Source organism: Myxocyprinus asiaticus, chromosome 19 (genome assembly GCF_019703515.2).
Source record: "Myxocyprinus asiaticus isolate MX2 ecotype Aquarium Trade chromosome 19, UBuf_Myxa_2, whole genome shotgun sequence".
Lineage (NCBI taxonomy): Eukaryota > Metazoa > Chordata > Actinopteri > Cypriniformes > Catostomidae > Myxocyprinus > Myxocyprinus asiaticus.
The window spans coordinates 31,560,352-31,576,059 of record NC_059362.1 but is presented as its reverse complement, the minus strand read 5'-3'; the positions used below and the strand labels follow the sequence as shown (position 1 = coordinate 31,576,059).

General features: G+C 39.9%; 1 protein-coding gene across 5 annotated transcripts in view; it reads left to right on the top strand.

Annotated features, from left to right (window-relative positions):
* The first annotated feature begins 1,229 nt into the window (after positions 1-1,229).
* LOC127456705 (SAM and SH3 domain-containing protein 1-like) overlaps positions 1,230-15,708 on the top strand; it is a 379,637-nt gene continuing 365,158 nt past the window's right edge. For all 5 annotated transcript variants that reach the window (XM_051725203.1, XM_051725209.1, XM_051725206.1 and 2 more), the window contains exon 1: positions 1,230-2,720. In XM_051725203.1, coding sequence (XP_051581163.1) covers positions 2,217-2,720 — 504 coding nt within the window. In that variant the 5' untranslated portion in view covers positions 1,230-2,216. The remainder of the gene's footprint in view (positions 2,721-15,708) is intronic.

The window sequence follows — 15,708 nt, the reverse complement described above, 5'->3', positions numbered from 1 at the left end:
ATTTTACAATTATAGCCAGGGCCGCATTAATGCGTGGGCTTACCTGGGCTTAAGCCACAGGGCCCGCTTAAGGAACATCAAAATTATGGTAACATCAAAATTAACTGGTTTGAATTAAGTAAAAACTTAACATCAAAATAAACTGGTTTATTTATTAAGTAAAAATATTCATTATTTAAAGTAATCAATATATGAATAAATATGTTCAATATTTAATATATTATGTTAACCCCACAAAACAAAATTGTATGGTTAGAACAAGTACAAATAGTTACAGTGAATACATACAAGTGGGAAAATCATTGGTGGGTTTGCTTTGTCCATACAGTGATTAACAAGGAAAATTAAAAATGGCACTTCATGTCAAAAAGGTTTCTGACTCCTGCTTTAAATGGATAGTTCACCCAAAAATTAAAATTCTCTCATTTACTCACTTTCATGCCATCCCGGATGTGTATGACTTTCTTTCTTCTACAGAACACAAATGAAGATTTTTAGAAGAATATCTCAGCTTTGTAAGTCCAAAAAATGCAAGTGAATGGTGACCAGACCTTTGAAGCTCCAAAAATCACATAAAAGCAGCATAAAAGTAATGCATATGACTCCAGTGGTTTCATCTGTCTTCTGAAGTGATGCAATCAGTTTGGGTGAGAAACAGATCAATATCTCAATCATTTTTTTACAATAAATCTCCACTTTTACTTTCTGAAAGTGAAAATGGAAATGTTTTAGTAAAAAGAGACCCCCACACCTATCATACCCCCCCCCCCCCCCCCACACACCTATCATATCGCTTCTGAAGACATATATTAAATCACTGGAGTCATATGGATTACATTTATGCTACCTTTATGTGATTTTTGGAGCTTTAAAGGTCTGGTCACCATTCACTTGCATTGTGTGGATTTACAGAGCTGAGATATTCTTCTAAAAATCTTCGTTTGTGTTCTGTAGAAGAAATTAAGTCATACACATCTAGGATGGCATGAGGGCAAGTAAATGATGAAAGAATTTTCATTTTTGGGTGAACTATCCCTTTAAAACTTGGTTCTCAAAGCAATGACAATGTTCATTGAGAGCAAATACTTTTTTTTAAGCCCAAAATAAGTCATTTCGCCTGATTTTAAGGCAGGGGGCACCACGAGACTGTAAAATATTGGGCAGCACACATGCCAGTGCTCCTGATTTAAATCCTCTTATAGCGCAAGATCAGCACAGAGGCACGCGCTTCTGCGCGAGACTGACAGGAGATGCCAGCCTGTCCGTTACCTCAAGACCACAGCTCGCTCGCACCTTTACCTGCCTCAGCTTTGCAAAAAAAAAAAAAAAAAAAAAAAAATTTCACATAGTTTTGGATTACACCGAGACGGATTCCATTTATACATATTTATTTTAAGAAACACCAGCCCAGCGTTTCGCATTTTGCAGCGACTTGCCTCAAACTCTAACAAACTGACAGTTTGACAGCGCGTGCGTGCCGACACCAATCGTCGCTCCGTTGACTAAAACCGATCTTTTGCGCCGCCAACGCGATTAGACTGCTCAGCAAATAGTGGCTAGAACTCATGAAACCACATGTGCTCGTCTCCAAACCCGGAGAGACGCGGTTTAATTTGTCTTCGGAGAGGAAAAGAGTTGGCTTCGAGCCGCACTGACAGAGACAAGGGACTGATGCTCGTGAGAGGAGCGCGAAGACCGTTTCGAAATCCACGTGGTGCGTAATATTCACGTTTACTCTTGGCATTTCTGCAGGAACAGTAGAAATAGACAGGGAGCAAATGTAGTCTTTATGGATGGTTATCAGAACTGCCACGTTTGAGGCCAACAGGAGGAAAGCGCTCCCGGTGAATGTCAATTTAAACGTGGCGAAAGAGGTCTGTTGGTTTATTCAATGTAAACTGTCAATGCCAAGTTGAACGAATGGTCTGTTGAATAGTCTGGACATTGGCGGTATTAATAAACGATCAGACTGCCGGCTATTTTTTTATTCGTGTATCTCTATCTTGACAAGATTATCTCCATAAACGAAAGGATTTGGAATTTGTTTGGAATGTTTAAACGCATTCAAACCGCCCTACTATCAAAACGCCAGTGAGAAGTGAAAGATGAGCTTGACGTTTTGATGGAAATATTTACATAAAGCACGCGCTGGGTGAGTCACCTGCCCAAAAAGGTAAACACGCTTTTACAGATCTGAGCTTTGCACTCCATCCAAAATGATGACCAACGGACCCAACATCGTTTACGAATGGCTGAAAACCCTTCAACTTTGTCAATATGTCGAGGCTTTTGTGGATAACGGATACGACGACTTGGAAGTTTGCAAACAGATCGGAGACCCAGACTTGGACGCCATAGGAGTTTTCATACCGCACCACCGACAGCGCATTCACGACGCTGTGCAGAGGTTAAAAGATGACGACAAGGAGACTGCAAATGGGCTTTATTTCACCCTGGAGCCGATGACCCCGGTCTCACCTAGGTACACGAGTCGCATTGCAGAGCAATACGAGTCCAAGCTGCGGGGCTCCAGGTCATGGACTCAACAGAGTAGCGACAGAGACGGGCGCACTGTGGGGTACATGGGGGGACCTAGGAATCTGACGCTGGGGAACCGGAAGGAACTGGAGATCTACCCCAAACTGAAACTGAAGATAATGATCAGGGATAAACTCATCAGGGACGGGATAAACCTTGCCAGGCCGCCATACTCTAATAAGGTAAGAATGTCTTGTATGTGTTCATAAGTACTGTGACACATGTATAAACCACGTGGTGTACCCTTTTGACCCTAATCAGGCTGTAAACTGCCTCAAACTCACTCAACATCTCAAGTGTGAGTATAGCATCCATGTGGTAGAAGAGAGGAATAATACAGGGTACTACTGATAGTGGTGTCTGGCCTTTGGTTGCAAGTAAATGGGGGGTTTGATGGCTGGAACATTGCCTTAATCTGATTAGCAAAATATGATCAATAGCCTACAGACCGATTTCAGACACATAGACACACCCTGTGTTTCTAATGGCTTTTTGGGATCACTCAGTCAGCTTTCATTAATTGGCCAGTGCAGGAAATGCTTTCACATTATATCATATCCACCATTCAGAGAGAGAGAGAGAAGAGTGAGAGAGACACAGTTGAAAGAGGGTGGGCGGGTGTGTGAATGTTGTGACCCTGAATCAGAAAGTTCATTATAGGGATTTAATGAGGAGGATTTGCTTGAAGTAGTGCTGGGATTTGTCTTTGTGTACAACAACTTAATGCTCTCATCTGATTCCTGGCGTTTGAGTGGGAAGTAAACACCGCAGAGTTTTCTCTTTTGAAAAAAAAAATAATAATAATAATAATAGTTTCTCTCTTCAAAGTATTTTATAGTTCCCAGTAGATGGGCAGTCAATGACAGAATGAAAAAAATCGATGCCATCATCAAAAGATTCAGTGTTCCAAGTGTGATCCTGCTTCTCCTGTTCCGTGGATTGGAACAGATTGTGGAGATGTGCATTATGGACCAGCCAGTTTCAGGCATAAATTTTTTTTTTTTTTTTTTTAAGTTATATTGATGGTTTAAAGTTTTACTCTAGATTGGGATCAATAACTAATAATTATTAAAATGGACTCAAGGAGATGATTGATTGTGACGAGGAGGAGGGTGGGGCCAGGCCGTGAGTGCGCACACCCGGCCCCCAATCGGGCTAATCAGCCGAGGAGAGAGATAAAGACGAGACAGATGCGGCAGTTCGGGAGAGAGAGAGCCACATGTAACTGCTGTGTGTGTTTATGTTTGTGTCTTTTTGTTTAAGTTTTCATTAAATATTACTTTGATGGTTCGTCCGGTTCCTGCCTCCTCCTTTCCCATTTTAACGCCCCCCCCCATTACATTGATTTTCTGATATAATCTGTCAAGCTGTTGAGATAACGAGGTTGCACATATTTTCATCACATTCAGAATTTTTTTTCGTGCCCTAGCAGCAGCGGCAATGTTTCTACTTGCTGTGTAAATGCCTTTAAATTCTTTATCATTTACTAGTGATCCTCTGTGTGTCACGGTCCTGTCACTCTGTCAGTCTGGGTTTTTGTCTGACAGGACCATGGCATTATTGTCCATTGTCTGTCTTGTGTTTCATTGCCTGTCTTTTTGTGAGCACACATTTCGGTTGTATTCCCTGCTGTGCGCTCTTCGGTCTGACTTGTTTCATGTTGGGAGCACATTGTCTGGATCCTGCCTTCCTGTCTGGTTCGGTTTTGGTCTGTGTTGGTATCCAGACACTCGTGCTCCATGTCTGTCTGTTGCTGACGTGGGTGCATCGCACTTATTCTCATCTTGGCAACATGCACTCGCATCAAAAGTTTGTCTGTCTCTCGTGAACACGGGTGCACCTCGCGCTTGCGTTGCGTTGCACGCCCGGGTCGCAAGCTGTCTTCATATTGTGTGGCGGTTCGGTCACTTCGGTCTAAGGTGTTGGGTTTGGGCAAACTATTGCACAGGTGTCCTGTCTTGTTTTTGTCATCTGCTGCATGCATCACGTGGCGTTTGCCTCGCGATGTACGCTCAAGTTTCGTTTAGTGTGAGAATGCGTGGCATCGCTTTGTTTGGTGTTGCTACGCATTCCCTCATCTTGTTTGTCAGTTGGCATGGCCGTATATTGCCTCATTATCTTGGCGATGTGCGCTCATGCCATTTCAGGTGTTTTGTTTTCTTGTGAGAGCATGTGGCTTTGTTTTGTTTCTGTATCGCCGCGTGTCTCTCTGTTTTACATCATACCTCCTTGTTTGCCCATTATTAGTTTATTAGTCAAACCTGCCCTGTCTTGTTAACCTGTTGATTTCTCTACCTATTTTAGTCTCCTCGTGTTTGCTGTCTGGTGCCAGTTCATCTTGTTTCCAGTCTTGTTTGTTCTCCCTTGTCGGTCCTGCCAGTCGATCTTGTTCTTTCCCTGGTTCCTGTTTTCCAGTCCGGTCGGTCCTGTTCCCTGTTTCCCCTGCCCAACCTGGATTATTTACTTTGTATTTTTCTCCTTCGAGATTGTTTATGTTGTTTTTCCCCCTTGTGGGAGTTTGTGTTTTTCTTCCCTTTATTTTTTGTATTCAATAAATTCTTTTTTTTCTTTTTAAATCTGCTATTGGGTCCTGCCTCTGCATTCCATGACACTGTGCTGTGTGAATGTATTATAATTATTCATGATTCATTGTGTAAATGTGTTTTGATTGATCATATATTTTTTAACGTCCTCTTGTGCTGTGTTATAACTGTTAAATTCTTATAATTTATCATAATTTTCATAAACATCTTCAGCGGGAAGAAAATCACGCTTACTCTTTCGCGAGATGTGACTCACGCTGTCTCACACGAGATCGCGCTTGTGAACTAATCATAACCTCGGGATCAAACTCTGAATTGATAGAAAAAGTTGGTAACGTGTGTCTTGATACCACTTAACCCTAATGAAGCCTGACTGGATTTGTTGAGTTTTGTCAAACTAAAACCAATCCTGGAATCCAGAATTTGTTCAGCTTTTTTTGTGATACATGGCACTGATCTCGGAAACTAAGTGGGCCTGACTCTGTTAGACTTGGATGGTAGACCGCTTGGGAATACAGAGTGCTAAGCTTTTCCTCTTCACAGGGTTCCTTATGGCATATTGGCCGCCAGGGCCGAATGCACAAAGAGGGCAGTCTCTGCCACATGCTCTGCTTACAGCCACACGGCTTCAGCAATTTCCATCACTTTGCCTGTAACTTTTCAACCATACATGAAAATGAAAACATGAAAACCCCTGACAGGTGAAGTGAATAACATTTATTATCTCGTTACAATGGCACCTGTCAAGGGGTGGGATATATTAGGCAGCAAGTGAACAGTCAGTTCTTGAATTTCATGTGTTGGAAGCAGGAAAAATGGACAAGCGTAAGGATCTGAGCGACTCTGACAAGGGCCAAATTGTGATGGCTAGACGACTGGGTCAGAGCATCTCCAAAACGGCAGGCCGGGTGTTCCTGGTATGCAGTGGTTAGTACCTACCAAAAGTGGTCCAAGGAAGGACAACCGGTGAACCGGCGACAGGGTCATGGGCGCCCAAGGCTCATTGATGTGCGTGGGGAGCGAAGGCTAGCCCATCTGGTCTGATCCTACAGAAGAACTGTTGCACAAATTGCTGAAAAACATAATGCTGGCCATGATAGAAAGGTGTCAGAGAACAATTCATCACAGCTTGCTGCGTATGGGGCTGCATAGCCGCAGACCAGTCAGAGTGCCCATGCTGACCCCTGTCCACCGCTGAAAGCACCTACAATGGACACGTGAATGTAAGAACTGGACCATGGAGCAATGGAAGAAGGTGGCCTGGTCTGATGAATCATGTTTTCTTTTAGATAATGTGGATGGCTGGGTGCTTGTGCATCATTTACCTGGGGAAGAGATGGCAGCAGAATGCACTATGGGAAGAAGGCAGGCCGGCAGTGTGATGCTCTGGGCAATGTTCTGCTGGAAAACTTTGGGTCCTGGCATTCATGTGGATGTTACTTTGACACGTACCACCTACCTAAAGATTGTTCCAGACCACGTACACCCCTCCATGGCAGCGGTATTCCCTGATGGCAGTGGCCTCTTTCAGCAGGATAACGCGCCCTGCCACACTGCAAAAATTGTTCAGGAATGGTTTGAGGACCATTACAAAGAGTGTGTTGAAGGTGTTGACTTGGCCTCCAAATTCCCCAGATCTCAATCCGATTGAGCATCTATGGGATGTGGTGGACCAACAAGTCCGATCCACGGAGGCCCCACCTCGCAACTTATTGGACTTAAAGAATCTGCTGCTAACGTCTTGGCGCCAGATACCACAGCACACCTTCAGAGGTCTTGTGGAGTCCAGGCCTCAGCGGGTCAGAGCTGCTTTGGTGGCACGAGGGGGACCTACACAATATTAGGCAGGTGGTTTTAATGTTGTGGCTGATAGGTGCATGTAAATGGTTGAAAAAAATCATAAGCTTAAATCATAAGCTTGGTGTCTATGGATTATGTGGGTCATAAGGACATCAGGCATATTGTCTCTCCGCAACATTGAACTTTATTAAAGGGATAGTTAACCCAAAAATCATTTACTCACCCTCATGCCATCCCGCATGTGTATGCCTTCCTTTCTTTTGCAGAACACAAAGATTTTTGTAAAAAATGTTTCAGCTCTGTAAGTGTGTGGTGACCAGAAATCTGAAGGTCCAAAAAGCCAATAAAAGCAGCATAAAAATAATCTATAAGACTCCAGTGGTTAAATCCACATCTTCAGAAGTGATATGATAGGTGTGGGTGAGAAACTGATCAATATTTAAATCCTAAAAATTACTATTATGTCATTTCCACCTGTTATTAAGATGCATATCGGGTGATCCGATCACATGTGGTCAGGTGAGACACATCGCTGTTTACACCTGGTCACTTAAATCTCCCTTGACCACTTGTGTTTGTATTTGGAGGGGAGGGTCTCTGTTTCATGATGACATACAATCACTATGTCAGTGTTACTGCATGATAATAAAGCGTAACAAAGTCAGAAAAGACTGAAAAATAAATAAAATGGCGCGCTGTTGAAATTTCATCTAAGCACAAACGCAACATGCCAAGCAGAATTATCCATTATTTACTGGGTTACCTGTATTAAAAGAGCTTCAGGTGTTCCTGCTTGTCATTGTGATTGTGTATGTATCCGCTTTTTAAAATTTCCCAATAGGACGGTTATTTCCTTTTGAAGCCTCTTGTAAATAGCAAAGTTTAAATTTGTTTTAGTGCAGCAGTTGATTGACAGGTGAGGGGTGGAGCTTCACTGCTGCTGGGACGCATACAGGATGGATTAGCATTTACACTTCAAATGCAGTGTTGACGCATGCATTTTTGACCACATTCCTATATGTGGCTTTTATGATCCGATCACAAAACGTTTTAGACCCTGTTTAGACCTGTATTTAGGGCTGACCACATGTGATCAGATCACCCGAAGCGCATCTTAATACCAGGTGGAAACGGGGTCTATAAATATTCACTTTCAGATGTGAAAATGAAACTAAACAGGTGCCACATGTGACTTTCAGATGTGAAAGTGAAAGTGGAGATTTATGGTAATAAAAGGACATAAATACACTGCCTGGCCAAAAAATAAATAAATAAAAAAAATTGCCATTTGGATTTAAATAAACAGATACTTAAGAGCCTATGATTGGATCATTATTGCAGTGTTTAATATGTTTCAGGTGGCAACAATTCTTTTAACCCTAACTGATGCAGTGTGTAGCTTCTCATTTCTTCAACAACCATGTCGGAAGATGGATCCCGTGGTCAGGGAAAAGATGTTACTGTGTTTCAGAAGGGGCAAATTATTGGCCTGCATCAAGCAAAGAAAACAACTAAGCTGAAATCACTGGAATTGGGTTAAGGACTGTTCAACGCACTATTAAAACCTGGAAGGATAGTGGTGAACCGTCAGCTTTGTGGAAGAATGTGTTCAGAAAAAAATCTTGAATGATCCTGATTGGAGATCACTAAAACGCTTGAAGTCACATCATAAAAAATCGACAGTTGAACTCACAGCTATGTTTAATAGTGAAAGAGCATTTCCACATGCACAGTGTGATGATAACTTACAGGACTGGGACTAAACAACTGTGTTTAGTGAGGCTAATCGGAAAAAACGACTTGAATTTGCTAGGGAGCATAAAGATTGGACTCTAGAGCAATGGAAAAATGTCATGTGATCTGATAAGTCCAGATTCACCTTATACCAAAGCGATGGGCACGTCAGGGTAAGATGGGAAGCGCATGAAGTGATGCACCCGTCATGCAAAGTGTCCACTGTACAAGCCTCTGGAGGCAGTGTTATGATCTGGGGCATCTTCAGTTGGTCAGATTAAAACATACCTCCCTAACCTAAAACTTATGCCTGAACCAAACCAGTAGTGTTTTAAAATGTAAATTAGACATTTAAAAAAATACATCCTTACCAAATCAACACCTAAACTTAACCATTAGTGCTTTAAAATATATATGAGAAGTTAAAAAAATACATCCTTACCTTATCATTGCCTAAGTCTAACCATTAGTGTTTTAAAATGCAGAAGCAGAATTAAAAAGCACATTTTCTGAAGCAGTCACCTCATTTCGTGTCGCTTCTATGACTCTGTAATGTCACGTGTCAGCTTGAGTTCATGGGTAGACTTGAACTGCAATCCTCTGACTGTAAGTCCAGTGCTCTATCAGGTGAGCTACCGCACAAGCTATTTGTATTGGAATCAGAGGTGTATAGTAACGAAGTACAAATACTTCGTTACTGTACTTAAGTATAGTTTTTTTATATTTGTACTTTACTTGAGTATAAATATTTCTTTGAACTTTTACTTTCACTTTACTACATTTTGAAGAGAAAATTGATACTTTTACTCTGATAAATTTCTCCAGACCCTTTCATTACTTTTGCGACTGAACACCGCAAAAAAATAACAGCAGTACCTGCAAAAATGCATGCAGATCGGCGATAGTGATGTGTGATTCGTTGAAAGAATCACTTGAGTCGAATCTGATTCCTTCGAACTGAACAAAAAGATTAAAAAAGCGGTCTGAATGATTCGTTTTGCGAATTATGAATCTGAATCAAAATCACAAGCGAAGCACACGCCAGATTACATGTTCTGTCGTCTGTCTCCTCTGGGGAAGACAAGAAACTGCTCATGTGAGTAAATTTTCTTTTTCTTTTTTCTACTAATTAAATTTGTAAGTTTAGGCTTAAACAAACTTATGAAAGCTGTGAAATAATGAAGTTGTGTGCGATCAGTCTTCCGCCTTTCCAGGAGACCTGTTCATATAAAAGTCAATCACATGCGTTAACATTTTACATTTAAACAAGATATGATGTGTATTAATAATTACCAGTGCTCATGGAAATGTCCAATAATATTTATTTTTATATTTTATGAAGATGTGAATGGTCTTTGCTTAAGCAAAACTAGTTTTCTGTTGGTTGCTAAAGTGTTATATTTGCTTTTTAACACATTTATGCTATGTATGTGGTAACTAGGGTTTTCTGGATGGTTGCTAGGGCATGCTATGCAGTTATCAAGGTGATCTCTGCTGTGTGTTTTGGTGCATTGCTACAGTATGTGGTTGCCAGGTTGTTACTATGCTGTTGCTAAGTTGTTTTCTGTGTTTTTTGCACATTGCTTTGCAGATGACAGGGTGTTCTGGGTGGGTGCTGGGTGGTTGCTTATTGGCCCCATAATCCCATAAATATGATCATTCTGATGGGACTTGAATGTACCATTAAAGGGATGGTTCGTTTAAAAATGAAAATTCTCTCATCATTTTCTCACCCTCATTCGATCCAAGATGGGTATGAATTTTATTTTATTTTTTCTGCAGAACACTGTTATTGCTGTTATGTAGGTCAGTTCAGTGTAAGTGACTGGTGGCCAGACCTTTGAAGCTCCAAAAAGCACATAAATGCCGCATAAGAGTAATCCATAAGACTCCAGTGGTTTCATCAATGTCTTCTGAACGGATCAAATTGATTTTTGGATGAGAATAGACCAACATATTTCAAGTTCAATTACACTTCCTATAGTGCCACCCAGGGCTCTGCGCATGCGTCAAGCACTAGAAAGTGAAATCAAGCTTGAAATAATGATCATGTCTAGAGATTGCAATGGCAAGATATTCAGTGAAAATGAGTTACAGTTTGGTTTGTTTTCACCCAGAACCAACTGAATCGCTTCAGAAGACATGGATTTAACCACTGTAGTAGTATGGATAACTTTATGTTCCCTTAATAAGCTTTTTGTAGCTTGAAATGTCTGGCAACCATTCACTTGCATTGAATTAACTTACAGAGCTGAAATATTCTTCTAAAAATCTTTGTGTGTTCTGCAGATGAAATAAAGTCATACACATCTGGGATGGCATGAGGGTGAGTACATTATGAGCACCACCAATCAAATAAGTTGCCATGGGTTTAATGAACTGTTCCGTAATTTATGCTATTTACCTGTACTTTTGATACTTAAGTAAATTTAATATCAGTTACTTAAGTCATTTTCTCCTGAGCTACTTTAACTTTTTAGTCAATTTCCATGAAGGTATATTTATTTATACTCAAGTATGACAAATGGATACTTTATACAGCACTGATTGGAATAAGTGTATAAAGGCGAGTCTGTAATACAATCATTAAAATGCATTGTTTTTCAAAAGATGTGTTAGAGTAAAAGTGTGTGGATATCATAACATAGCAGGGAGTAGTACATAGTAATAGAGAGGAAAATAAGTATTTATAAAGTCTTAATCAGCCATTAAAGTCATGATTTGAGTGAAAGTGAATAAAACACACAGTTGTTGTAGCGTCTCTAGTGTTCATTTCACCTGGAAACTGCAGGGAATTGTACCTGGAGACACGTATAACAAAGTCACATTTTCACTATGAGACCAGGTTGAAATTTTGTGTTCTGCCTATGGTATTCAGGATTCATTGTTAAATCCACTCTCTAAAACACACACACCCACACACACACATTCTCACACAATCATCCACTCCTCCAAACTCTGTCTGTAACACCTAATAAATGAGTGCGCATTGTTCCCTCCAGTAAAGAAGAATGAATGGCTTCATCAGCCTGTTTTAACAAGTCAATTAGAGCGAATGAATTTTGCCTCAGATCAATTCTCAAGCCACACCATGAACACTATTAATACTCAAATGCTAGTGTAGTCTGCAATTTTCAAGTGAGCCTAACTTAATGTTGGTGACCAAAGATTCAGTATAAGTTCATTTTGGATTGTATGGACTTCTTGTTTGAGCACAATAATTAAGATCCTGATCCTCAAGTCAAACATTTCAAAGGCTCATTTGATTCAATCTGTTCAGAAAGTTCCTTGCTGGGCTGTGTGTATGTGTGTCTGTTTACTTCGAAAAGATAAGCTAACAGCATATGGTCCCTTAGGCACCCATTGAACATATGCTGGGACAGAATGAACAGTGTAGTTGTGCGGTGAGTTAAATTCATTGTTGATTTATGATATAACAGTATATTATGGTGTTACGGTAGGGAAGTGATGGATACAGTCTGCAAGTAGGCCCCACTCACTCATGGGGGAAAGTGACGGCCATAGTTACTCATTCATTCCTATGAGGAAAACAGGGACAAATATCCAATAGATTTGGCTATTTTAACAACGAAAAACATGAAGAAAAGCTGTCGTGTAGTTTTTTGCTCTTTAAACAAAGGCAAAAAATCGGAAGTGATTTTTTTTTATCTCCCGCCAACTGACAAAAATAGAAGCCGAAAGAAGAGTGCTGTGGCTGCAATCTGTTGAGCCATACAGCAATTTCTTAGCAGCTCCAGGCAACCTCAAGACATACGTTTACATTTATGGATGTCACGTTAAAATTTTGTCATTTGATTGGTATCTACAAAAATGTTAACTGTGTTTTTTTGTTGAAGTGAAACCCATCATACGGCTGATATGAGTTCAATGGAAGACATCTAATTATTTTTACAGCCTCAGTGGACAAAGCAGGTAGGCTTATAAGTTAATAAGGCATACATTTGTTAGACCTACAATAAAACTGTGAACAAAGACACAAAAATTGGGATTCAATAATGAGGGAGGAAATATATTTTATTAAACACAAAAATAATATGCAGCATTATGCAATATAACAACAAACATTAGCAGTTTTCCTAGTCATTTGTACTTAATAAGCTAAGTAGCTTGTTTGGCAATAAAGACAGTGCTAATGGAGATGTGTATATATTCGTGCCTTATACTGTGTACCTAAACATTTCAAAGCAACTTTACCAGAAACTCTATTTATTAAACACTTCGCCAAACTTACAGAGAAATATATACCCTGAGAAATGTTTGATTCATTAAAGCTGAAAACCAATATAAGCAGATCTCCTCTCTGATCATTTCAAATTTTTTCAGGTATCTTGTGTTGTTTTCTCGTGCTAACTCATCATTATATTTTTGCTGAAACCACTGTTGTGATTATATGATGATCGATTTAGTCTTGAATCTGGTCTGATGTTTCTCATACTGTAAACCACACATCCAGCATATAGCCGATTGGAGCCACAGCACTCTTCATTAGGTGTCTATATTGGTCGTCTGGGTTTTTTGACTTTGTCTGAAGTCTGATAAAAGTATTAGACTTGTGTCATTTCAAGGGAGTTTTTCATTTCATAGCTACTGTAGATGGTCATTGTGAAGTGTGAAGTGGATTGTGAGAATTTACTGAGGATGTTTAGTGTCTGAAATGTAGACCGTTTCTATAATATGTTCGTCCTTGAGAAGACCTACTGTGGTTTGCTGATTGAAGTTGTCTGCCACACATACAGATACTGATTTATGTAGACTAGACCTTGTAAAATAATCTTTTGCTGCTTCTGTAAATGATCTCCTTCTCCCATTGAATATCTGTATTATCTTTCCTCACCTCTCAGTATAGGCTGTTTATCCACAAATAGATTATAGTTTTTATGGCTTATTGCGGTTACTTTGTTTATAGCTGACCTATGAAAACTATATGCTTGCTGCTCTTAATAGATCCTTTAACAGACTGTGGAATGTCGTCTCCTCACACGCCAGACCATAATCCTTTTCATGACGCCATGAAAGCCCTTAGGGGAGCAATAAATGCCCATAATGCTTTCCTTTGCTACAGAAGAGCTTTATTTATTTAATGACACTGTATCACTTTTACTGGACATGATGGATACACACACAATGTTTGTGTAATGGGCTTGTTGTGTTAGCAGCCTCATACTGACTCTCTATATGCCCTCTATATGGTCTGTCTCAAACTGAGCTCTCTGCATGGAGATATAGGTATATATATTCTTTGTCCAATAGGAAGAATGTTACAGAGGTAAAAACCACCATGACACTGACTTTTGATCTCAGTGTCCTTGTGAAAAATTATTTTCCATCTGCTGTCAAAAATACTGTTCTCTGAAGCCTGTCATTTGGAGACCCTCCTAGTGTGTGTGTGTGTGTGTTTAGCCTATATGTTTTCTCCACAGAGATTTTGAGGTTTATTTTTTTTTTCTTTTCAGAAATTCAGAGGGAAATGTGGCCATAGGACTTGCATGTGGCTTAGAAATACAACGTTTATATATTTGTTTAAATTTTTATTTTTTTTTATGTGTCAGCGTTGTCATAGACCTCAGAACTATTAAATCAGAATTGCTAAAACAGGCCTCATACTCTCTCAGACTCCCCTCTATTTGTCTACAAATCTCCCACAATACTTCTTCCATCAGACAGCTCTGTTGCTTTTTATTTGAGTTGAACTTCAGTCAGTGAGGTTCTATGACACTATGGACAGTGTGAAACTGTCTCATTTCCATTATGGACATTGCATTTACAGAAATACTGGCAAATTGATACTGAGACGTTCACATTAGGTTCTGTTTGCTTTTTCTTTGCTTTGTTGCCTTGATAGTGAACAATAAATTGAAAAATAATATGTAAATGGACTGTGAAATAATAGTGGCCAAATTATATAGAAATATACAATTATTTTACTGATGTGGCTTTAATTGCATTGTAGGAATTTTGATTGAATGGTTTTGTCTACTGACCATCAAAAAGTCAAATTGTGCTCTAATATTGATAATGTTGTATTTGTTTTGCATTCCTGTTGTTCACATGGTAGAACATGCCACTAGCAACACCAAGTTCATGGGTTTTATTCCCAGGAAATGCATTAACTGATAAGATGTGTAGGTACCTTAAATGCAGTGTAAGTCACTTTGGATAAAAGTGTCTGCCAAATGCATAAATGTAGGCTAAATGTTGCATGTGCATGGTAGTGCAGTGTATGATGACCCAACAAGTCTAAGTTTCAGTGTTATAATTCCATACTTGCAGGAATCAGCAGTCATGTGGCAGAATCACATCTGTCAATACATGAAAATTGCCAACCATAACTGCATAAACAGCTGCAAGTAGTATTTATGTAAAATGGCACCATATGTCACAAATAATCTCATGTCTTGTGTTATCAGCGAATCTCAACGTGTTATCAACGCGCACTAGTGTGTCTCGCGGTGCATTTATCTCGTTCTGTTTCTGACGAGCTCGCTGCACCGCACGCAACAACAAACCCAGCGCGAGAGAGTCGTGAACAAAACCCGAAAAGAACTGTGGGTTTGAACTCAGGAGCTCAGGTTCGCAGTTTGAATCAGATTAATTTTCTCAGTGAATCAGCCGTCAGTGAGCTCAGCGGCAGCGCAGATATTTCCAAATACGAGTCCCATGTGTATTTCAGGCTTTCGTATAATTAAAAGTCCCGTATTGTGTACCACTTTGTTTTCTTCTTCTGGTAATTATTTATTGGGATTGGAGTAGCACAATAAACTGCATCTGGGATTTCATTCAGTTTGCACTCTCTTGTAGTCTCTGTGTCTGGAGCCATCCGGTAACAGTAAAGAAAGACTAAGACAATATTGTAAAACAGTTTAAATTATATATATGTGTGTGTGTGTGTGTGTGTGTGTGTGTTTATATGAGATCAAGCTTTTGACACTTAGGACAGTTGAGGGACTTGTACACAACTAATACACAGGGTGCAAACATTCATTGATGCTCAACACACTACTATATGCATACAATACTTGTATGTAATGTAAATATCTGTAATGTAGATTCTGAAGGGTAGTACTAAATAAAA